The 22,932-nt window shown below is 42.6% G+C and overlaps 1 protein-coding gene across 1 annotated transcript in view; it reads left to right on the top strand.

The window, feature by feature from the left end:
* The window catches only part of LOC123024064 (collagen alpha-1(XVII) chain-like), a 28,317-nt gene that overhangs the window by 3,841 nt on the left and 1,544 nt on the right, over positions 1-22,932 (top strand). Inside the window, exons 4-19 of the mRNA XM_044431350.1 lie at positions 289-336; positions 1,787-1,930; positions 2,956-3,111; positions 3,967-4,038; positions 5,375-5,446; positions 6,799-6,873; positions 10,153-10,317; positions 11,316-11,402; positions 12,177-12,221; positions 13,822-13,854; positions 14,790-14,978; positions 17,137-17,157; positions 18,528-18,554; positions 19,989-20,042; positions 22,277-22,330; positions 22,739-22,792. Coding sequence (XP_044287285.1) covers positions 289-336; positions 1,787-1,930; positions 2,956-3,111; positions 3,967-4,038; positions 5,375-5,446; positions 6,799-6,873; positions 10,153-10,317; positions 11,316-11,402; positions 12,177-12,221; positions 13,822-13,854; positions 14,790-14,978; positions 17,137-17,157; positions 18,528-18,554; positions 19,989-20,042; positions 22,277-22,330; positions 22,739-22,792 — 1,296 coding nt within the window. The remainder of the gene's footprint in view (positions 1-288; positions 337-1,786; positions 1,931-2,955; positions 3,112-3,966; positions 4,039-5,374; positions 5,447-6,798; positions 6,874-10,152; positions 10,318-11,315; positions 11,403-12,176; positions 12,222-13,821; positions 13,855-14,789; positions 14,979-17,136; positions 17,158-18,527; positions 18,555-19,988; positions 20,043-22,276; positions 22,331-22,738; positions 22,793-22,932) is intronic.

Here is a 22,932-nt window from a genome sequence, read left to right as displayed (position 1 = left end):
TGGATAGGAGGACTAGGACTGTAAGCACAGTCCAATTTTATAAAGGCCTCTGACACCATTGGAGTAAATCATTAAAGCAGACAATTTAGCAAGCCATCTCAAAGTAGCAATGATTTATGCTGTCTCCATCACAATTTGGTATACCTGAATGCTAGCAAAAAAACAAACCTCAAGTCAAGGTACCAGCTAAGAGCAATACATCTTCCTCAGTTAAGGCATGTCCAGGGCATCAAGTTGTGAATGCATCTTGCACTTTACAGTAAGCCTTTGCTTCCTTTTGTCTTGCAGAGAGTGAAATCCGAGTGAGGCTGCAGAGTGCTTCTCCATCAACCAGGTGTACGTGTTTTCACTGTGTTTTGTGCATTTGAGCAAAGGCAGCTAAACCTTACAGATGAATAAACCATGAGTTCAGCAGTTACCTCTTCATCTGACCGTTTTGTAGTAATTTTTCCTGATGTCATAAAATGTTTTCCTAAACTATGAGCTAGTAACTAGATGGAAAAACACAAACATGGGTAGAAATGGAGATCACTATAATCCAACTTCTAAATGGCATGTGGTTTGCACTGAGTTGGAGAAAAAGTTGTGGAATGCTTCCAGGTAAAACTTTTGTTGTACACTTGCCCAGTCTGATGAGGGCCAAAACAAGTATTATTTTAAATCAATATCTTGCATCTTTTTCATAGATGTGGGGCCTCAATCTAGATTGAGACCTTGGAGTGATTTTTTAAGGTCTGGATTGGGTGCACTGTGCCTACACTGGAGTGAAATATTTGAAAAGGTATAGCTCCTAGATGTGGTTTTAAAGTATTGTCTTTTTTGGGCCTCATTTGTAGAATTTATGGGGAATCCAAATAATGTCTGTAATTCATAATCCTTCTATTTCAATTGTTTTGTCCATCTTGAGCCCACAAAATTGAGTGAGGAAGGAGAAAATAGAATAGCTACACAATGTCCTTTGTTGGGCAGTGCTTGAAGCCATCTCCTGGAAGCACATCTAGTTTGGAAATGGAACAGCCAAAACTGTAAGAAGGCTTCTGCTTCTCAGCATTGTTTATGCTACGTTACACACAAGAGAGGAATTTTGTTCAGTTCACATTTTAATGTGAATTTACCTGATTTCGCACCTTCAAACCACAGTGTAGACTGAAACATAGCTAACCATGAAAAGTTACACTTCTCCAAATTTTGCCATGGAGTTTTCCAGTTAAAAAGTGCACAAAAGTATTAGTGAAAATAACATTAAAAATCATGATATTAGAAAAATTGCTTGGAAAGTGTATATTAAAAAATGCACACAAAATACTCAAAACTTTTTATGCAAGCTTTTTTCAATTCAAAGTAAGAGAGGAATTGAATTAAAATTTGGAAAAATTAGAAATGGAAAAAACCCCACTGTGATTGACAGAGTTCTCCATTCTGATCAGATGCATCAATTTTTTTATGATGTAAAAATATACATCTGATGTAAAGATATAAATGATAATCTGATGTAAAGATATAAATATTTTATATAAATATAAAACTGATAAATCTTACTATGTAAGATGTTATGATGTAAAGAAATAATGTTATGCTAAGTAAATAAATGTGCCTGATTTTGCACTTTCAAGCAATGATGTGAACCAAAACTCAGTTAACCTTCAATATCTGCATTTCTCCAAGTTTTGCAATGGACTTTTTCATGTGAAGTTTTCGAGGGGCATTTTCTAGTCCTTTCAGCCACAGTTTGCATTTGGAAATTGTTTTTGGACTTCAGTTCCCCCATGTCCCTTTTCTTTTTCAGGGACAGAACTAGATGATGTTAAGCGACTGCTTCGAGGAAGTCGGTCTGCTAGTGCCAGCCCAACACGGTCTTCATCCAACACTCTCCCTATACCTAAGAAAGCTGTTGTGGAAACCAAGATGGTGACAGAGAGCACTCAGTCAGGTACCTCATTGCCTGAAGTCTATAGAGGTGCTCAACATGAGGGGCCCCAACCACAAAACACATTAAATGGTTGTGTTCCTTCTTTTAAGGGCAAAGCAAATCCTTCCAAGTTTTCTGAAAGTGTGCCTTGCCTTTAAAACAAGCTGTATGTTCAACACGCTCTCTGCTTTAAAAATGGTTTTGCAGGTGTTCAGGGTGGCACAGCAATTTTGGGACCAGTGGTGTGGGCGGGTTCAGGGGGCAATGTAGTGCCCAAATCATCAGACATTGCTCAGATCCTGCTGTAGAAGCACCTGAGACACTGGGGAGTCTACCATATTTCTAGTCTATGAGGTCACAGAAGAATGTAGAAAGTAGCAGAGACTACAAATGCAGTTTGTTCTTTCTGGAACAAAACAAGATTGCAGAGAGGATCAATGCTGATCCCTGGATTCTTTTAGTATACAAAAGGTGGGGTGAAACACAACAGTTTCAGTCTTTAAAAAGTACAAGAGTTTTGGACCAGTCTTGCCTGAGTCTTCCTCACACAAAAATGCACCCTTGGTTTTCCCTGGGCATTTTTTTCTTCAACAGTGTAATTCTTTTTTTTTTTCTTTTTGGGGAGGAGGGAGTTTTTATTGAATAGTATTGTTGGACAATTGTGAATCTAACACCCAGAGAGCTAGCCATAACTCTCAATCCTCCTTCTGCCATCTCTCTTTCCAACACACATTCAGGCTTTTCTCCATAACTATGAGGACTAGAAATAGTTGTTGGTGGTGATTAAAGGCACATCACATGTGTCCTAATTTTATTCTGTGTGGTTCAGGTGAGAGGAAAGAAAGAAAAGGTGTCCTCTAATTCAGTGCCTACCAGAAAGGTCAGATTATATTTGCAATCATCCCTAACCAACATTACCAACAGCCATGTTCACTGGGGGAAGGTAAAATTTGTACCTGGAGGGCACTGGGTTGGAGAAGACTGTTCCAATTATTAAAAAATCTTAACCTTTTGATGATGGATGTTGCTCTCTGATTTTGCCCCAGTGTCAGGGACGTACGACACAACCATCTTGAATGCTGCCCTCCCACCGTACATGTGGTCCTCCACCCTGCCTGCAGGGTCATCTCTCGGCGGCTACCACAACAACATGACCCAAAGTTCATCTTTGATCAACACAGCAGCCCACTCTACTGGATCAGGTGCGTGTTCACTGCAGCAGCCTCACAGGGCCCTGTGTCATTTGGACTAAATGCCCACAGGTTTGCCCTAAGGTGCCACTGCATGTGTGATGAGAGGGAACACGTGCATACAAATGCCAGCATTCCCCAGTTAGAGATATCAGCTGTAGGGCTCCTTTCTGCCTAAGCAGGCTTAGGATTATTTATGTCGTTGTTGCATCTATATCCCACTTTTTTCTTCTTGCAAGGAATCCAAGGCAGCTCACAAGGTCCTCCTCTTCTCCTTTGTATCCTTAGTGATTGCACCTGTTGAGTGATGCTGTGTAGAGGCAGCATCATGGAATCATGGAATGAGTGGTTGTGCTTGTAATTATTGATACAAGAAGTCATTTATGTGCTAAGCAGAAGGAGATGTGTGCATATTAGTTTCCCAAGTTGCTTCCTCAAGCTCTAGCTGATCACCCCGGGAAGGAATTTTCCCCCAAGGCAAATTTCCTGAGTGGTGTTGAAGTTATCTTGGAGTTTCAGGATGATAGCTGGGATGAGCTATAGGGTACATTTTTCTCTACTGTGTAACCCAACTGACTGAAGAGAAATCAGTGTGGGAAATGTTCGCCTTACTTTGAATAGCATCAGTGCCACAAAGTGCATGGAATAACAGCAAGAGACAAGTTGTGAAGTGACCAAATAAACAACTGCTTGTGGTGTTAGTGTGAAAGGGGAGGTATTGCAGCTCATTTCATTATCTTTGTGTCTTTTCTGGTCTTTACTGATCAGTCAGCTACAGGAAGCTATAGCTGTGCCCAGATATATTACAACGTTTCCTTCTTTTCTATGTTGCCAACATTATTCCTTTTCTTATATCTTCTTGTACAGTGTTCGGAGTTACAAACAACTTGGCACCCAGCAACCCCAGTCTCAATGCTGGTCTCAGTACTTCTTCTACAGGTATGTTTCCCCTCCTTTCCAAGCAGCATTCAAGGGAAAGGACTGGAATTGATTGCTATCAGAGAGCAGTTACACATAGAGAAATTCAGTTTCTTCCAGTGGGATTCCTTGAAATCTGCCTTTGCAAATACAGAAGTATATGTTCAGTGGGTTCTGCACCCATAGAGAAAAGGATGGTTTATTTTTTTGTTTAATATGATGTTGATTTATGTCACGTCTATACATTTCTAGATCTGGGCAGTTTACAGCAGCAAAACACAATGCAATACAGCACCATAAAATTTGAAACACAAAATTTGAAAATGAATGACAAATACCTAAAACAACATACAGTACAGGTTAGATTTGTAAAACACGTGGGATGGGTACTCTCCTCATGCTCTTAGACATCCTTGCATGTTTTTAAAGGCCTCAACACAGAGGGCCTTTTTAACCTGGGACCAGGCAGGCTTCAGTGGGGAAAGGATTCCACCATTGAAGCGCTGTCAGTAAGAAAGGCCTTTGAAGTAGCCTCACAGAGTTGGCACCAAAGAAGGACTTGGGTGTTGATTATAGTGTCTGGGTAGATTGTGCTGGGTGAGGCACCCCTGCAGGTATCGCATTTTCGAGGTGGGCAGATCTGTCTCTGAGCCGCAGTTTGACAACATAGTCTTCCCAAGGCCTTAAATTAGGAAACTGATAGAAACTGATAGAAACTGATAGAAACACTATATCAATATGAGTTGGGCCTGCCTGCAGCAAGGTGTTGCAGGGGAGCCATAAGACTGGGCACCAGTGCTGGAAATTTCCCCACTTTTCTTCTAGCCAGGACAAGACTGGGAAAATTCTACCATCCTGTTGTCCAAGCTTGAACGACCCTACAAGACAGGGGTTATTCCCCTGCTTTGCAAAGGCTCTTCAGAGCCCGGCTGGCAGAAAGGTCACCCTTCACCTAAGCCAGGATACCAAAGCTTGATCTTGCTCTGTTGTAATGTATGAGCAATTATCCTAGAAACACAGTCAGGACATCAAGAAGTCAAAAATTCACCCTCTTTAACCTTAGAACTCCACTAATAACTCTCAAGATATTTCTCCTTAATATGAACTGATTCCAGCTTGAGATATTACAAACATTCATGCACTTGTGAGAGAGTAATTAAAAAGCATACAAAACATATACTTAAGCGAACATATGGTGAGCCAGTTTAGTTAATAGGCTGTAGTGCTAGGATGCTGGGGAGGTTTTCAGTGTCTAGAGATTATTAATTTTACACCATACTTCCCAAAGTGGAGAAGGGTCACTGGCTGTGTTGCTTTCATAAACTTGCTCCTTATCCCAGGAATTTTTTCTCTGCAGTATTTGGGGTTCAAAACAACCTGGCCCCAGCTACTCTTGGTGTTGGCAACAATGTAAACACAGCCTCTACAGGTAAGTTTTTATGAAGCTACCTAAGTTCTGCTCCATCTTTGGTGGCACAACATGGGCCTTAGGAAATACATTACAAATGGACAAGTACAGAAAATTGTTCCTTGTTTATCTTTATTTCTATACCACCTGGATTGTTAGGCATGGGCAGCCCCCCAGTAGGCCTATTCTGTAGCCAGTTTCCCGTCGTGTGTATTCACTAAATTCAATCAAGTCTGGATTGATTAGCAGCAGATGGAAGCCTGGTAGATCATGAGAAGACCCATGCGTCCCATGCCAAAGGACTCAGGTTCTATCTTTGGTGTCCCAGGATCTGAGAAGAGCTTGTGAGAAACCTTGGAGAGGAACTGTTCATTAGTTTCAGTCAGGGTTTTTTGAAACTCTTTCATCCAAAGGAAGAAATTCGCTTTGGAGAAGCTCTCAGGGGCTGCATTCCAGGGGTGGGTGTGGGCCAAAAATACCATGTTTACAGCTCTTAGTGCCAGGCATTGCACTTTAGGAGAGGCACTCCCCTTTTTAGAGCAGAGAAAACACTGCGCAAAGGCCAGGAAACAACCAGAAGATTGGTGTTCAGTGAACAGGGGGTGGGAGCAGGGGAATGGGAGCATGGGGAGCCTTGAAGGACCCCTGGAAGGCCAGGCTTGGGCCCCAGGTCTACACCGCTGGTATAGAGCGTACTGAGCTAGATGTATAGATGGTCTGACTTGAAAGGGCCTGCATTAAGGGGAAGCATGGTTGGGCACCTACTGGGGGCCCCCACCCCAGCAAGGGCCCCCTGAAAAATGCCCCATGGAGTTGCTTGTCCTTTTCACCATTGCAACCTGCATGTTCCCCTACCTCTCACTTTGGCCCAGACAATAGTGATGACGAGAAGGGGCAGTAGGTACCACCACCCACTTGCTGCCTGGCTCTCTGCCTGTCGAGCAAGCCAATGGGAGCAACACAGAGAAATAAGACGAGGAGCAAGAGCAGCTGGCCAAAATGGGAGTGAGAAGACAGGCTCATACTGGACCTGCTCAAACACTCAGGCGTGATTATCAGAGAAGGGAGAGCAAGCATCATGCCTGAGCTGTGCTGGTAGCACCAGACTCCCCCAGTGATATTGACAACCTTGCAGGTGGCTGGAATGATTAGTGGGCTAATGAATGTGAAACCCTTCAACATCTCAGAAAAGGATCGATGGTCATTTGTTCATTCTCAGAGCCTTTTCCTAGAAATATATGCTTTCTGCTATTTTGTTTGGTGTTCCCAGTGCTGGGGCAAGCAGGTATCTTGATTGCGCCTTTTGGCTTTGAGCAACTGTGAGTTGAAAATGTCTTCTCTCTTCCCCTGCCTTTCTCCCTTTCTTGCAGCAGCATATGGAGTAAAGAAAAATACTATGCAGAGCTCTGGTGTGACCAGCACTGGAGTGTCTACCTCATCTACAACTGGTGAGTCTTTCTCTCCTTTCACAGGTCATGGAATTTCTACAGAACTGGTAGAATGCACTCTGTAGCAGTACATATTTGCCATGCAATTGAGAAATTGTGTATTTCCCGTCTGTCTGTCTGTCTGTCTGTCTGTCTATCTCTCTCTATACTGCCCCACAGCTGAAACAGGGAGCTGCTAAAGCTGGGCAGTTTACAACACTCCATAAAAAAAGTTGATAAAAATACAATTTAAAATATAATCAAATCAGAAGAAAATAAAACGTTTAAAACAGCGAAAAATAGATGATAAAAATATACAAGAGCAAAAAATGGCTCTGTGAAACACAAGGGGATCCCGCTGAAGCCTCTGGGGGCTGTCTTAACCTCCACACTTCCTGCAGAGTTGACCCTTGGAGGAAGGCTCCAGGCTGAGTGGGGCGTCTGAGCTGATCTTGGTTACAAAACCTGTTCTAAGGAATATTGTGGTCCCAAGTCATGTAAGGCTTTGCAGGTTAAAACCAGCACCTTGAACTGGGATCAGGAAGCCAGTGCAGTGTTACATGTTCTGACCTGTGGGTTCCAGGTATTCGTCTGACTGCCACATTCTGCCCCAGCTGCAGCTTCTGAACCTTCTTCAAGGGCTGCCCCACGCAGAGTGCATGGCAGTAATCTCACTTTGAAATTAGCATAGCGTAGGTTACTGAAGCCAGGCTATACCTGTCTGGGAAGGGGCATGCCTGGGCCACCAGCCGAACCTGGTGGAAAGCACTCCAGGCCACTGATGCCACCTGACCCTCAAGTGGCAAAGGTGAATCAAGGAGCACCTCCAAGCTATGACCCTGCTCCTTCAGGGGGAGTGTGAGCCCACCTAGAACAGGTGTAAAAGGAGCCACCCACCAACAGCATTTCAGTCTCTCAGTTTGTCAGCCCTCATCCAGTCCATTGGCACAGCCAGGCACCACTTCAGCTCAGCCACAGCCTTGCCTTCGGACAATGACAAGGAGACATAGAGCTGTGTGTCATCAACCGACTGATGATACCAGACTGGGCCAGACAGAACGTGTGCGTTTTGTTTTGTTTGTCTTTCTTGGTTTATCATAGAGGAGTGAAGACAGACAGAATAGAAGAGTCTTTTATGTCTTGGTTAAATCATCAGATTTGATCCATATTTAAGTACAAACCACTAGGGTGGCATAAGTGAACTTCGCTGCCTTGTCCTCCCCATGGCAACCCATCCAGTCCCTGTAAATGCTACACAGAGCACCACAGATGGAGGGTTTTGTTTAATATTGTAGCAGTCGTGCATGAGAAGAGAAGGCCTAGGATGGAATGAGGAAAAAGATAGACAGGGGAACACCGCTTAAGACTGGGCATATGTTCAAAAAGACGGAGGCTGCTCCATGGCATTGTTCCGTGTGCTGGCTCATGGGCAACCATAATATTTGTGCAACTTCCGTTGTGACACAAAATCATCACAGTAGTTTTATCTGGTGGGGAAATACCAGCCTAAAGCCACTATACTATAAGTAGCAGAAACTGCTCTGCCAGGGAAGCTCCATTGCCTTTTCCCATTGCACAAGCAGTTGCACAAGTGCCGGCAAACTGCCCTTTAAACTTAAGATCTGCAACCCGCTGTGCAAGCGCAACTTTGCTCAGATCCTACCCCCACACCCCGGCCGGGTATATTTGGGACTTAAAGGCACAGCATCCTTTGTGCTAGTGGGATGACCCTATCCACTGATTTCCCAGCAACAAACATCTAACAACCATTTTAAAGACGATTGTGAGGCTGCCTTGGGATCTTCTGGGTGGCTCACTGACAGCTGTGGAAAAACCTCTGGGAACAATTCCTCTGGAGAAAATATGCGCCTCTCCTGTAAAGCTGAACATTTATTATGCTGCCTGGAACAGCTTCTCCTTCTGCTAAGCCACATGGCTGAGCAGCAAGACAGCCCTATCAATGGGCATTGTCAACCATATGATCCACTAGATGCCGCTCTTGCATTTTGGAATTAAGTATAAAATTATCTGAAGGCAGTTGGAGAACTAGTTCATCTTCTCCCTAATGCCTGTGCTGCAGCAGTTTTCTTTGAAGTGTAGCAAGCTTTGATTTACATCACGCTACCTTATTGCATAACCATATCTATAGCCTCTGTAGTGTGGCACAGAGTTTGGATTATCTTCACAGAAAAATTATTGACAAAGACTTGTTGAATAAATCAAAGACAAAGCTATTTTCTATTTGCATGCCTGATATGCACTATAGCCAATCTTTCCCAAATCCTCTACCAAAAGTGCTGGTCTGCAATCCTCATCATCCCTTTCTGGGGGATGATGAGAATTGTAGTCCAATACATTTGGGAAAGATTGCAATTGGCCTTTGAAGGCAATTACGGAGTTCCTATTATTTTCCAAGTTCCCCATCATCCAGTGCGAGGAGATTGGAAGGTGGAAGGAAGAAAAATGTTAGAATGCCACCAAGTGTCCACCAAAGGCCAGCATCTTTGGAAACACTGCCACAGCCCACAGTTCAGGGCAGAGACTGTATGTCCCACACCGCCTAGAAACAGAAGAAGCCAACTCATCTCAGCTGGACTAGGGATTGTGTGCAAGATAGCAGCATTCCCTCCCTCAGTGCACACATAAGCATCAATGTGGCCATGTCCCCAGTATGTGACCCCAGGAAGTCTCTCCCAAGAGAGTCCAGAAAGCTCTGTGGAATTGTTCCAGAATACCAGGTGCCAGACTTAGCACACAAGCACCCAGCCTGAGGACCTCATCAACCTTCTCCAGATAAGCCAGGGCCAATATCTACCAGCACAGCCATTACTTCTGGCTACCTGGGGCAGTCTGCTGGCACAGGGGACATGGCAGTGGCCTATCTGGCATTCTCCCAGCTCAGCAGAGCATATGTCTAATCCTATGCCCTAAATGTGGAATACTAGACCTCAAATCTCCAAACTCTATTTTGAGGTTGGAAAAAAACATTTTAGACGGGGCTGCTTGTACCCTTAGGCAGAGTGAGATGGGAGTCTCAGGCAACAGATACTTTGGGGCAGGGACTGGTTACAAACTAATGGAGGACAGGACTCCATGCTGCTCTCAGAATGCTGTGCAACCCCCTAACATGCTCCACTGCCAGCCTGCTTGAGATTTACACATGGAATGAGGAGAGGCGCCATCTTGCAAGTCACTACAAGAAGCAAAATGTCTTGAACCAGACCCATTTGTAGGGTAGTGCATACTTCGTAGGCTGCCACTGTCTCCTTCCTTACCTTCCGCCATTTCCATGTCCCCCAGCAGCCGCCACCACAGGATCTCAGCATGATGACTTCCTGCGCAAAGACTGCAAGTTCCTGCTCCTAGAGAAAGAGAATGTCACTCCCAAAAAAGAGATGGAGCTGTTGATCATGACCAAGGACAATGGGAAAGTTTTCAGTGCATCCAGCGCTGGGCTCAGCGGAGGTTTGTTTCCTTTCTCTTCCTCCTAATGCACAAATTGACCACTTGGACTCAACTCAGATGTTACCACAGCAGTGTAGAAGCCACTGCTTCCCAAGGATCTAGTTTTGGGCTAGTCCAACAATGTACACATGGGAAAATAGCATGGCTCCTTCATGCAGAATATTGTTTAGCATGCTGTCCCTGTGCCGTTGTGGTAATATAGGAACTGATTCGAATATGCATATATGGAGGGTTTTGTTTGTTTTGAGGGTTTTATTGCATTAACTGAGCCCCATCCCATGAGGTAGATGCTATCTACCATATGGTAGCTCCCTGCCTAACCATCACTGCTGCCAGTCAGTGTGAGTGCGAGGTTTTTTTTAATTTAATTTTATTTATAACACACCTTTCTGCCCCCAGGATGAAGTTAGCACAGGTCTGATTTGGCTGTGCCAACAAGACCTTTGCACACAATGGTGTAGTAGTCCTAAGAAGAGGGCTGGGCAATTTTGCATGTACCAGCTCACACCTATGCATATCCTCTGCTGTGTGCAATTTCTGAGCATTTGCAGCGGTGGGTTGAATAAGGAGAAACATCACCAATGTGCCATGAACTTGGAAGCAGACTGTATGATTTATTGCTCATGCCGAAGTGGTTATGTGGATAGTCCTTCCAGGCTGCTGTTCCATGTTACATCTCTGCTCGTTGTGCCTTTCTGATAAGATAACAGCAGCAGTTATTCATGTGTAGAGCTATTTCAGCCTTGCTGTCCAAGAAAGTTTTGGGCTGACAACATCTCTCAGGGTCCCACAGATTGCTTTTAAATTCATAACAGTTGGTGATCTGTGTTTGTGTGCTGGTAAACCCAGCAGAGTGGATTCATATTTAATGCAGATGGTTGCTTCAATGTATATATTAACTATATGCCAATAGAACGAGGGAAGATTTGAAACACAAGCTGAGAATGAAGTCTGTGTTAAGCTAGCAGCAAACAAGGTTTTTGTTGGGTCCTCCACAGGCTGTTATACTGAAGACACCCTAAAGAAAGACAAGCAGGCCAATGCTGCTTATACTGGAGATTCCTACCTGAAATCAGAATCAAACGGTATATTTTTATTCATTGCCTTGATGTGGAAATGTAGGACTACTTCATAGAAAAAATGTTTCCTATATAGGCATAGAAATAACTGTGTACATTTGTGTGCACTATCGTGTTTGAAAATTGTGTGCATGACTCTTTACTGTGGAAACATACTCAGAGCTGCCTGCCAGTTTTGACTTCTGAAATGTATACATGATAAAAGAGCTGCATTGGTCCTTTCTCCCCACTCTCCTGCTCTTTTGCACAGGAGAAATAAATCATGGCTAGGAAGCAATTAGAATATTCCTGTTCCTGACAAGTCCCTTTTTATCAAGGGCAAGTTTTCACTTACTTTTAAAATCTTCCAAGAGCTATTCAGGACTACTTCACTTCTGGGTCACCTCACTTCTACTGTTACTTCAGAGTTCCTCTACATTTTTTTTTTTTTTTGTGACTTTGGTTTTTACAGTTATTCCTTGTTGCAAGGGGAAATGCCCCTACAGTTCTTCAACGTTATGTATCTGAAGGTTATTTGCAAGTATAGTTTCCTGTTTTGGGGTTTCCATATTCATTTTTTGTAGTGCTATTGTAGATTATGTTAACTATTACAATATTTTTCCTGCCCCTTGATGGTGAAAAATGCAAAGCAGCGTCTCAGGTAACTGAACAATAAAACTATTAAAGAAGCTATTTTTGTGGCCCTTGTTTGGACTGGCAGCTGCTTTGGCTTAAACTTCTCTTAGCACAAAGAATGAGACTGCATGCAGAAGTTATTTCTTTGTTCTTGTTGTTGTATAGGAGGACTAAAATCTGTTTCTACAAAGGACAAAGCCACCTATGCAGGTGGGTAGTTTTTCCTTAGTGGGGAAGTGCAAATAACATATTTCAAATATTGTTCAGTAAAATGTATACCTTACAATAAGAAGTTATTCATAAAGGGTAACTTTGCCATACACACACTTCCTTTATGTGGCTCTGGTTACTTGCTTTCCAACAGCTACAATCCAAAGAATATGGCACTATAGAAAAGTCTGTTGGGAATTGCACTGGAGAGGTTCTTTGCATTAAACATGAGCTGCAAAAAAGCTCATTTAGCAGCGTGATGTAAATGGGCTGAGCTCAGAGTATCTCTTCCCAAAATCTCCCTGATGATTGTTCACCATTGTTCGTTACTCAGTGTTTATTCAAGCTCATTCTTACTTTTAGAAATTAGAACACTGATACCACGGGGTCTGGGTTGGTCCAGTTTTGTGATTGCACAATTGAACAAATCCATTTTGCAGAAGAAAGCAAAATGTAAGCTGTTTGCAGTGGGAAGCAGAGTTAGTCTGTTGCTGCAGAATCAACAGTCCTATAGAACCTTCAAGATGAGCCCAACTAAATAAAGGGATTGTGTGAATGTAATACCATCATAATAATATCTGTAAAAGGAGCAAGAGGCAGAAGGGCAGGGTATACAACAATGATACATTTAGTCTAGCATGGTGCATCATCGATACTGTCCATCAGAGCTTAAAGCAGAATAAATGTGTTATTTATAAGGTGCCACCAGACCTTTTGTTGAAAAAGCAAGAAGTTAATGTATGGTGCAACCTGATACAAATCTACTCTGAATTAAATCCCATTGAGTTCAAGGAGACTGTGTATAAGGTTGTGGCCTTAAGTAATAATGTTCTTAATTTAGATGTCAAAGAGTTTCCCCAGAGGAAACTCTGAATCATCTTGGAAAAGCTTGATTTTTTTAATACCCCTTTCTGGGCTGAGATTTAAATTGGGACATTCCACCCACAGCTCATGATCCTAATAGGTATATGACATCATTTCTTACCAAGTTTGGGATACTACATTTTTAAAAAAGATAAAGATAATGTGGAGAAAATTTGGAGGAATAAAGATCCTATGCCTGATGCAAGAGGGTAGACTAAAGGAAGCTAAACCTTGATTCAAGAGAAAAAAATATAACTATTTTTAGCTGGTCACTGTGATGGAAAGCGGATTAGGATGAATGTAAGCACAGACATCCGAAATGTAAGAGGTATTAGGCCAAAGTGGTGCTGTATGGAGAAGTTGTAGAATCACAATTTCTGGAGATATAATGTACAGAACTGCAAAGGACCCGAGAGGTTATCCAATCTAATCTCATGTTGAATGCAACTAAAGCATCTCTGCTGAGTGGCCGTCCAGCCTTGATTTAAATACCTCCAGCCAAGAAAAGCTCTCTGCTTCCCTGGAAGGCTTTAAGAATAGTTTCCATTCCATATTGAATTACTCAGGTACGATATTAATAAAATTTTGAGACTTGGGACTTTGAAATTATTACTTTTTAATTGAAAAAAGGTGAATAAGCACCTGTTAGGGTATTTTGGAATTCCCTGTTGCCTAAGCTGCTGTCATGCTTGAATGTCTAACCTGCCTTGACTTTTCTTGTCTCTGCTCACTCCAGAAGTTCGAGGTGATGATGGATGTGGTGGGGCAGGTGCGGCCCCAGCCTGGTGTCCTTGTGCTTCCTGTTGTAGCTGGTGGAAGTGGCTTCTAGGTTTGCTCCTGGCCTGGCTGTTCCTCCTTGGCCTACTGTTTGGGCTTATTGCACTGGGTAAGAGATTCCGGCTGAACAGGCAGTGGGCTGGGTTATACCTACAGAATGACCAGGTGTCCCCTGCAAATGACTAATCAAAGCAACCATGGCTAGGAAGCGTAAACCACGTGTTATGGTGAAAGTTTAAGAATTGTTTTCAGGGCCAGGCACAGTTTTTCAAAAATAAACAGAGAAAGGAGATTCGACTGTCATCTTTTCCCCAGTGAGAAATAGAAGAAACTCTCCTGTCTGAATGAGAACCTTTCAAGTTATTTATACAGTCTCAGCACAGCTAGAAGACTGAGCAATCTGGGCTGCTTGGCTCGTCACATTATCATAACGCAGGGTCCCCTGGCAGAAATGTCTCTGTGGTTATAAATATGTGAGCAGGTATTTGCTTACAAATGCCGACTGATCGTGTCTTTCAAAGAAGTTGATTCTAAGAGATCTGCCACCACTCAATTTGACAACAATAATTCAATAAAATTATTGTTTTAGGAAAGCAGGATAGAGGCAGAGATAGAACCACTGTAGTGTAATAGAGTATTATACTGGGGACATGGAGGCTCTGGTTTCTAGTCCTCACAAAGTTCACTGGATAAACTTGGGCTGGTCACTCAGTCTAACCTACCTCAGATGGCTGTAGTCATGAGAATAAGAATGAGCTGGGGAACTATGCAAGTTGCTTTGGGTTCCTCACAAAAGGGAAAAAGGTGGTATATAAATGCAATGTAATAATACTGATACTAATGTGTTATTTCTTGGTGGCAAATAGAGGAAAGTAGATTTGACTAAGGACAATTTAATTCTTGTTTTTTTTCCCTCTCTCCTTTCAGCGGAGGAAGTGAGGAGGCTAAGATCCCGTGTGGAGAACCTTGAATCCCAAGGCAGCTTCCAGTACTTTAACAATGAGAAAGATGTCCAAGGGGGGACATATAGCAGACTTGAAGCAGGACCAAATGATCTGAATGAAGAGAAGCTGTGGGCGTTAATGAAGTACAGGCTAGATAAGGAGATAAATAAAGGTAAGAAGTTCACCAAATTCCATGAAATTTGGCAGTTAAATTATGAACTTGCCAGAAAGTCTATTGAATTCCTCAGGGCTACTGTTGCATTTTCTAGAACACAGTTAATGTGGAGGGAAACACTGGAGTCTTGGATGACATGGGCTTTGGAGTCAACCCAAGGCAATGTTCTTAACTGCTGTGACTGGCCTTCTTCCCTTCCTTCTAAGTAGAACAGGACAAAGACTTTCTAACTGAAGTCTTAATTTTCTTAAAGCTGTCCAGTCAGACTGCCTTCATGATACAAATGAAGGGTTTTGAAAAAGTGCATAGCAAATGAAACAAGCAAAGTAGGAATACTGCTCATTAGGGGAAAGAGGCTTAATAATGCAGAGTTGAGCCTAAACTTAATTCCTCTCTTCCTTTCCAAAGGAAAGATTTGTATTTATGCCATGTAACTGGATAATGAATTTAGGTCCATCCTTCCCACACCAGCTTGTTTAGTAAACCTTTGCACAGAATTAGAAACTCTCCAATTCTCGGGGATTCTCGGGCTGGCATAAACTAATACAAATTGTCATTTCCCTCTATGATGTATTATGCTTTTGATATTTTCTCACATTCACTTGTACTGGTTTAGCCACTGTGCTTAACTTTGCTTCTGTCCCTCCCACCCACCCTCTTTTTTTCTTTTTGGTACTGCTGCAAGCTCTCTGTTATTTTCTCTCCCACTGCCACAGGGGAGTCTTAGCAAATTCTCTGTGCGTGCGTGTGCGTGTGTGTGTGTGTAGGAGTGGGGGGGAATAAGGATGTCACGGCAATAAAAATACTATTCAATCACTGTGGTATCTTAACGGCTTCTCAGTTTTATTGCAACAGAAACTGGATTGCTCCACTGGATACACAAAGCAGTGCCATCTAATGTAGGCTCCAGCCTACAAAAGGTCGTGTTACAAGCCAGTTACTCTCTGAGCCTTTCCTCCATTCTTGCACCATACTTCTCTCATTCTCTCTCTCACACACCGGCTCCTGTTTGTTTATTGAATTTGTATTCCACCTTTCCTCTATAGAGCCACAAGGTGGTGTACATGATCCTCTTCCTTTCCATTTTATCCTCACAACAGCCCTATGAGATAGGTTGTGTTGAGAGTTGTCTTGACTTGTCCAAAGTCATCAGTGAGCTTCATGACTGATTGGGACTACAGCCGATCTCCTCATTCCAATATTCTAATCCTTTTACCACACTGGCTCCTATTTACCATCCGCCCCACTCACTCACTCAGTCACTCACTCACACATGCATGCGCGCATATGCACAGAGAGAGAGAGAGAGAGAGAGAGAGAGAGAGAGAGAGAGAGAGAGAATGAGAAATTAAAAGGCAACAAACTCTCCACACAGAGAAAAGCACTCTCTGTCTCCTTGGGCATATGGCTATATCTTTCTGCTCTGGGATGGGTGAGCCCCATCTTAGGTTAGAGAAGCTATAATCTCCAAGCAAGAGATTAGAACAGAGGTGGCTCAGGAGCTGTATGTGCCTCCTGGAGTTCATTTTGTGGCTCCCTGCCAGTCACTGCCCACTGCTGCCATCCACAGGTGCCTACTTGTATCTCTCCAACATCTGACATTTACTGTACATGGTTCTTCTGTTGAACAAGCCTGGCCACCTCTGCGTAGAACAAGGGGCCAAAACCTGGGTTGAGGGTGGTAAGGAAGTGCTAGGGAACCCCTTTGACCACCAGGTTTCTCAGGTCTAATCCAAGGCCCCATGCTGCATTTTGGTTTCCATTACTCAAGACCAATGAGTTTATTTCTAGAGTTTTTCAGGAATATAGATCAGAGGAGATGTGTTTATTCCCTGGGTTATTTGAGATTCTTCTTCCCTTTAATAATGCTGCCATATCAGCAGACATTATCCTAGAGCAGTTAGGAGCAAATTTGGTTCCTAAAAGCTTCCCCCCTGGAGGCCATTTCAATTCATTGTTCTTAAGCATCCTATAAAATGTTCATACAACCTCAGTGTAATGCAGGGAGGTAGGCAAAGAATGACTGCTGAATCGGTTCCAGAATTCATTGTTCTTCCACTTAATTGCACTGCCTTCTACCATAGCATTAAACCAGAAATACCTTGGCATTGTTTGTACAATGGAAATTTGATTATTATTCTCTTTTCTTTTACAGGTTATTTGCAAGGACAAAAAGGTAGCCATTTGGCACATTTCTTTTTTAGTATTCTACAGAAATCTCTTTCATTGTTCATTCATGGTTCTCCTATAACTGAAAGAGTATCTGTCATGATTTCTTTCACAATAAAAGAAAAGCAAAAGATGACATTTCTTGGCCAAGAAATGTCATTCTTAAAGGAACCTAAAATACTATATATTCTTGTGATTCTCTGTGGTAAGCCATGATAACCATTTCAATCCATTTTCAAAAAGTTGTAAATTTATACAATGGGTGTAATTTTTGCTTAAAATTAAGAGAAATCATAGGAAAAATATACTTCTCTTCAAAAAAACATACAAAGGAAGGTGACATAGAGAATAAGCCAGCTCAACTAATGAGCTGCCTTTTCCCTTTAATGAACTGAAAATTCATGCTATGTGTGAGGAGTTAGAGAGAAGTAGTGAAACAAGCAAACTTTCCCATGACTTTCTTTTCCTGCTTTTCCCCCCCTGCTCAGGTGATATGGGCCCACAAGGACCAAAGGGTGAGTTCAGATTTCCACAGCACCAACATATTTGGGATATCATCAGTTTGTTTCTTCCCAAAGCACCTAAAATGCAAAGATAGTCATGGTGGTCCATGAAGGGAAACCATTCCCAATACACAGTTGGGCAGGAGTACCAAGAATAATTTCACAAAAGCTTCCACAAACGTGTTTGCCAAGTGTGGATCTTGGATGCCTTTTCTTTATGTACATGCGAATATGTGCATGTAATGAAACTTTAATAGCTACCAGATACAACCAGGTTGAGGCAATAAACTTTTACAGATATTTCTAACTGGGCATATTTAAAAGAATGAGAAAAAATAAGAATCAGTAATCTAAACACCCATGTCATCTAATATTTGATATTAGACAACAATTCCTAAAACAAAAGAGGTAAGCAGATTGGTATATGTCATACCAACCATTTTAGTATGACATGAAGTTAGGAAATTCTATAGTCTATTTTACTGGAGAGCTAGCTTGGTACAATACACTAACAAATCTAAGTAGAGAAGAAATATATACACTGAAGATAAAATCCTCCAAATTAGTGGGATATGTCAGTTGTTAAATTCCATGAGAGACCTTATTCACTTTCTCATTCATGTTCTTGGGATGAAGAGTTCCTGCTCTTGCAATATGCAAACAGGATTTTTGATTCACCAGGAGGCAGTTTGCTAAACCTCATGAACAGGCAGAGAGTCATGTCACAAAGTTTACCAGTGGTGATGTGCGGAAAGGCATAAAGCTCCTCTTTGGCTTTTGGAAGGGATGGCAGTCCCCAGTTGGTTGAAAGAGAAAGAACCAACAGTCACTATTGACAATTTCCATCACTAACTCTGTTTCTTTGTTTCTGCAGGAGAGCAAGGGTTCCCTGGCATACCAGGTAGGCAGAATCAATACCAAACCCAATTGTATGTGGTCTTTCCAACTGTCTGGGACACTATTATGTCTGTCCCAAGAACTAAATGGTTCCTTCTTGAAGTTAGAATTTAGAAAAAAAGGGTTTTAACTTCCATTGACTTAAAGTCCCCACATAAAGCAAGCAGTACTAGAGTCATTAAAATGACATGTGCTCTAATCTTATGGGTCGATGCTATGCAGGTTCTCTCAGAATTCAGTCCCAATGTTCACTTGAGGCTTCCTCACAGGGAAGTATGCATGCGGTTGCAGCGTTAATTTCGTCCCAGCTCACCTGACGGTGTACTTGTTCCCCTTTGTTTTTAAGCTGATGCCTGCATGTAGGTTTCAAAGGTGCTAATGCAGAAAGGTGGCAGAAAGAGCCCTTTCTGGATATCTCCTAGGGAGAATTCTGCTATTTTAGGCTAGGGCCATCCCAAGACATTTTGCCACCTGAGGCAAAGGACACAATGAAATCACTCCTACTTCAGACACAGTAGCTGCTGCACAGTAAATTGAATCTTGCTTTAATACCTGTAATGTCTCATGGTCCTCCCCTGTACCAAAGGGAAACAGACTAATTTGTGGGCGTGTAGTACAAACCATGTGGCCCCCAAATTTCTGTTATCCAACATCTCCCTGCCTCTCTCTGCCCCAGTGGTGGCGGCATTTTTTATGTAAATGTATCATTATATCATTATGAAGGAGCCATGTGAAGTGGGGCCACAGAGGAGTTGGTACTTACGCCTTTTCCCCTGTTCATAGCATTTCTGGTTCATATGACCCCTAAAGCTGCATATTCCAACAGGAGTTTCTAAATGAGAGCAAATACTATAAGTGTTTGTATCTTCATGGGGCTGGGAAGTAGAAAGGGTTGAGCACTTTCCTGCCCCACCTCACATCCTTCTGTGCTCCAAATATCCCCCTTGGAAAGGGAAAGCTATTTCCTCAGGAAAAATTCTGTTGGGCGTTTGTTCCGGGTGCGTGGCTGCTCATGTTGCTTGGCTCCAAGCACCACATTGCATGTGAAGGGTTCCATTTCAATGGAAAATATGGCTGCATTACAACTACCATTACAAATGTAGACTACCCACGCCTCTTCTGGAGTTTTGGAGCTGCTCTCCATGAGGCATTTATTGTTCATGAGACTTTGCTGACGGAAGTAGGCAGGTCCTTTGACATCCTCCTCTCCTGCACTTTGTAGCAATTTTTGCAGCTTTTTCAGAGCAAGGATTATGAGATATTAAATTAGAAAGGTCCAACAGGATGACTCATTTCATCACTAATTGCACTGTACTGCTATACAACCTTGTGCCTGAATAAAACATAGAGGAAGACAGAGAAAGCAAAACATGCGGAAAATGTGAGTGATGGAAAATGGCACAACTAAGCTCTCTTTAATATACTTTCTCTCTAACAGGTCCTCCAGGTCCGAAAGGTCACCCTGGACCTGATGGACAGAAGGGCAGCAAGGGTAAGCAGAACTGGCCAGTCGTTTCACTGGCTTAGCAGAGGAAACTTCTAGGGTCACTTAAGTATCTACAGAAAGGAGGAAATGCATCAGAAAAGAGGACAACAAGTTGAAAAAATGCCATGCCACCTTATAGGTATAGACAGAAATTTAGAAGTGATGGAGTTCAAATTGAAAATAGTGTGAAAGGCAAGTATGCCTTGCTCAGTTTACTATCTGGGCATTGTTAATGTGACTTCAAATCCTGCCTTTTTCTTCTGATGGTTTTATATAGCAGACTTAGAGTGGACAGCCCATTTATTTATTTATTTATTTATTTATTTATTTATTTATTTACACTGTTTGTATGCTGTCCCATTCTTATGAGCCTTGGGACGGCTTACATACAATAAATAAACACAGTACAAATAACCCTTCAAATAGGATTCCTTCAAACTAGAGGATAGTCTTCTAGTAGTCCTTCAGTAGAGAACTGTCTTCTGTAAAGGGGAACATGTGACCACTGTGGAAACTTCAGACTGTTCAAACTCTTTTACCTCTATATATCAGGGATGCATAACCTTTGCAGCCTAGAAGGCTACATTGAGGGTGCATGTTTATGGGCATACACATGTAGAACATGTCCGATGTTGAAACCTGGTTCCTGAGCTACTGATTTTTTTTATACAGGTGAAACTGGCATGGAGGGTCCCATGGGGCAAAGAGGGCGTGAGGGACCGCAAGGACCTCGTGGGGAGCCTGGGATACCTGGAAATGCACAGAAAGGTGAAAGGATAAGAAATGAATTTATGATCCACTTTCCTACATAATGTGACTATGTCTTTGAAGTTACAAAGGTATTGGGAGTGGGAGGGTTCCCTCTGAATAGAAGGGTTTTTTTTCCCTAGGATTCTGCAAAGATAGTATCAGTGACTATGAAAGATTCTCTGTTTAAGAATACCTTCCACATCAACTTGTCTGTCAAAGAGTGTCTGATAGATATCCCTGAACATTGCAGAAAATTCTGGGGCATGTTGCTCTGCCCTCAGTAGGCCTTTTGACATTCTCTTTGTCCTACATAAACTGAATGTCAGAGACAGCATGTGTCTAAGTGACATAAATGTCAAGAGATCTGGGCCTTGTGGCCAAAACTGATTAGTTTGTTTCCAAATAATGCACTGCCTGTTGTTCTTTAATTATTCATTAATCACGGGTACCCTCAAGGCTGGAAATCAAGACTATCCCATTCAGATACTCAGATGTGGGCTGCCAACACTCAGTCATTCAAATGAATAATGGGATCCAATAAAAGAAAGCCATCTGGTGTGTTTTGTTTTGTTTTGTTTTGTTTTGTTTTGTTTGTTTTGTTTTGTGGCAGGAAGAACAATACCTTATCTGTCTGTAGAGTTCTGGGTGCCTTCCAATGTATGCTTATGGGCAGATTTAAGGGATGAAGTTATGAAAAGAGGGAATTAGAAAACACTATTGAAAACACAATCTGCAGCACTGCCTAACTTAGAGCTACGGCCTTACAGCCTAATCGGGCCACAGTCACACATCCCATTGGACCACTGCAACATGCTCGGCATGGGGCTGCCTTTGCAATCTGTTCAGAAATTTTGGCTAGTTTGGAATGCTGCGGCTAGATTGTTGACCTGAGCCAGCTCCGGGGAGCATGCCGTCCCTTTGTTAAAACAGCTTCATTGGCCACCTGTCACTTGCTTGGCATAATGCGAAGTGCTGATTATAATCTATGAAACCCTATACAGCATGGTGCCAGGCGACCTGAAATACTGCTTTCTTTCTTATGAGCCCAACCAGGCTTCAGATCATTAGGGGAGGCCATTCTTTCAACGTCGCCACCATCATGGGGGTGCTTGGAGCTTCTTAGTGACAGAGGACTTTCTTTCTGGCTGCTCCTGAGAACTCTCTGCAGAGGGAGGCTAGGGTTGCCTGCCTTTTGGGGTTCGCACTTTTTGTTGTTGTTAGTCACTTTATGGGTCATTTACCGATATAAATTAAATAGTTATCCTGCACGTGGGCCTTGCGGACCACAAAATCTCTAGTTAGCAACCTTGTGAAGGAACAGCATTCCATTTCTAGGATCAAGGAGAGATGCACCTACTTGCTAGTACTTTGCATAGTAACAAACCGTGGCACTGCATAGGGGACCCATTTAATATGATGCAGAAACAATACAGAAGGAATTGGGCTTCAACCCATTATCTAATAGAATTCTCTTACATTTTACTCTGCAGGTCCTGTTGGAGAACCAGGACCTCCAGGCCCACCAGGTATCCCGGGTCTTAAAGGTAAATAAGTTCTTTTGCATACAAACCGAGTAGTAGTCTGCACCATGAGGTGCTCATATTTCAGTCCCATGATCCCAAAGTTTCTGAAACATTGCAACGTTTCCTTTCCCAGGTGTGATGGGTTCTCCAGGTCCCCATGGTCCTCCTGGTGAGTCTCTTGCCTTCATGGTGTAGCATATTGTAAAGTACAGTAAGGCATGGTCTTGTAACTGGGCAGCATCTGCACATTGCATCAGCCTAGCCCTTAGCAGTAAAGCTACACCAACAAAAAGAAATAAAATTATTCTCTCTCTCTCTCTCTCATCCATTCTTGTGTGTGTGTATGAGAATATGACTTCTTTTCTGTCTTTCAAAAAATGTACTAAGTTAGCACCTGCATAACTATTTCTGATCTTGCTTTTCTTGTAGGTCCTTCTGGAATGCAAGGATTCAGAGGTGAACCAGGTAGCCCAGGTGTTAAAGGTATGACTCAAAGCCTACACATTTGAGGTGACAGGAATGAGAATATTTTGGAAACAGCTACTGAATTGCAGTTTTGGGGTGCATTCAAAGCACAACCCTCCCCACCCTGGTGCACTCCAGGCATTCAGCACTATGGCTCC

Source organism: Varanus komodoensis, unplaced genomic scaffold, assembly GCF_004798865.1.
Source record: "Varanus komodoensis strain SLA01 unplaced genomic scaffold, ASM479886v1 scaffold1, whole genome shotgun sequence".
Lineage (NCBI taxonomy): Eukaryota > Metazoa > Chordata > Lepidosauria > Squamata > Varanidae > Varanus > Varanus komodoensis.
The sequence above is the reverse complement of the archived record's forward strand: the minus strand, read 5'-3'. Positions and strand labels throughout refer to the sequence as shown.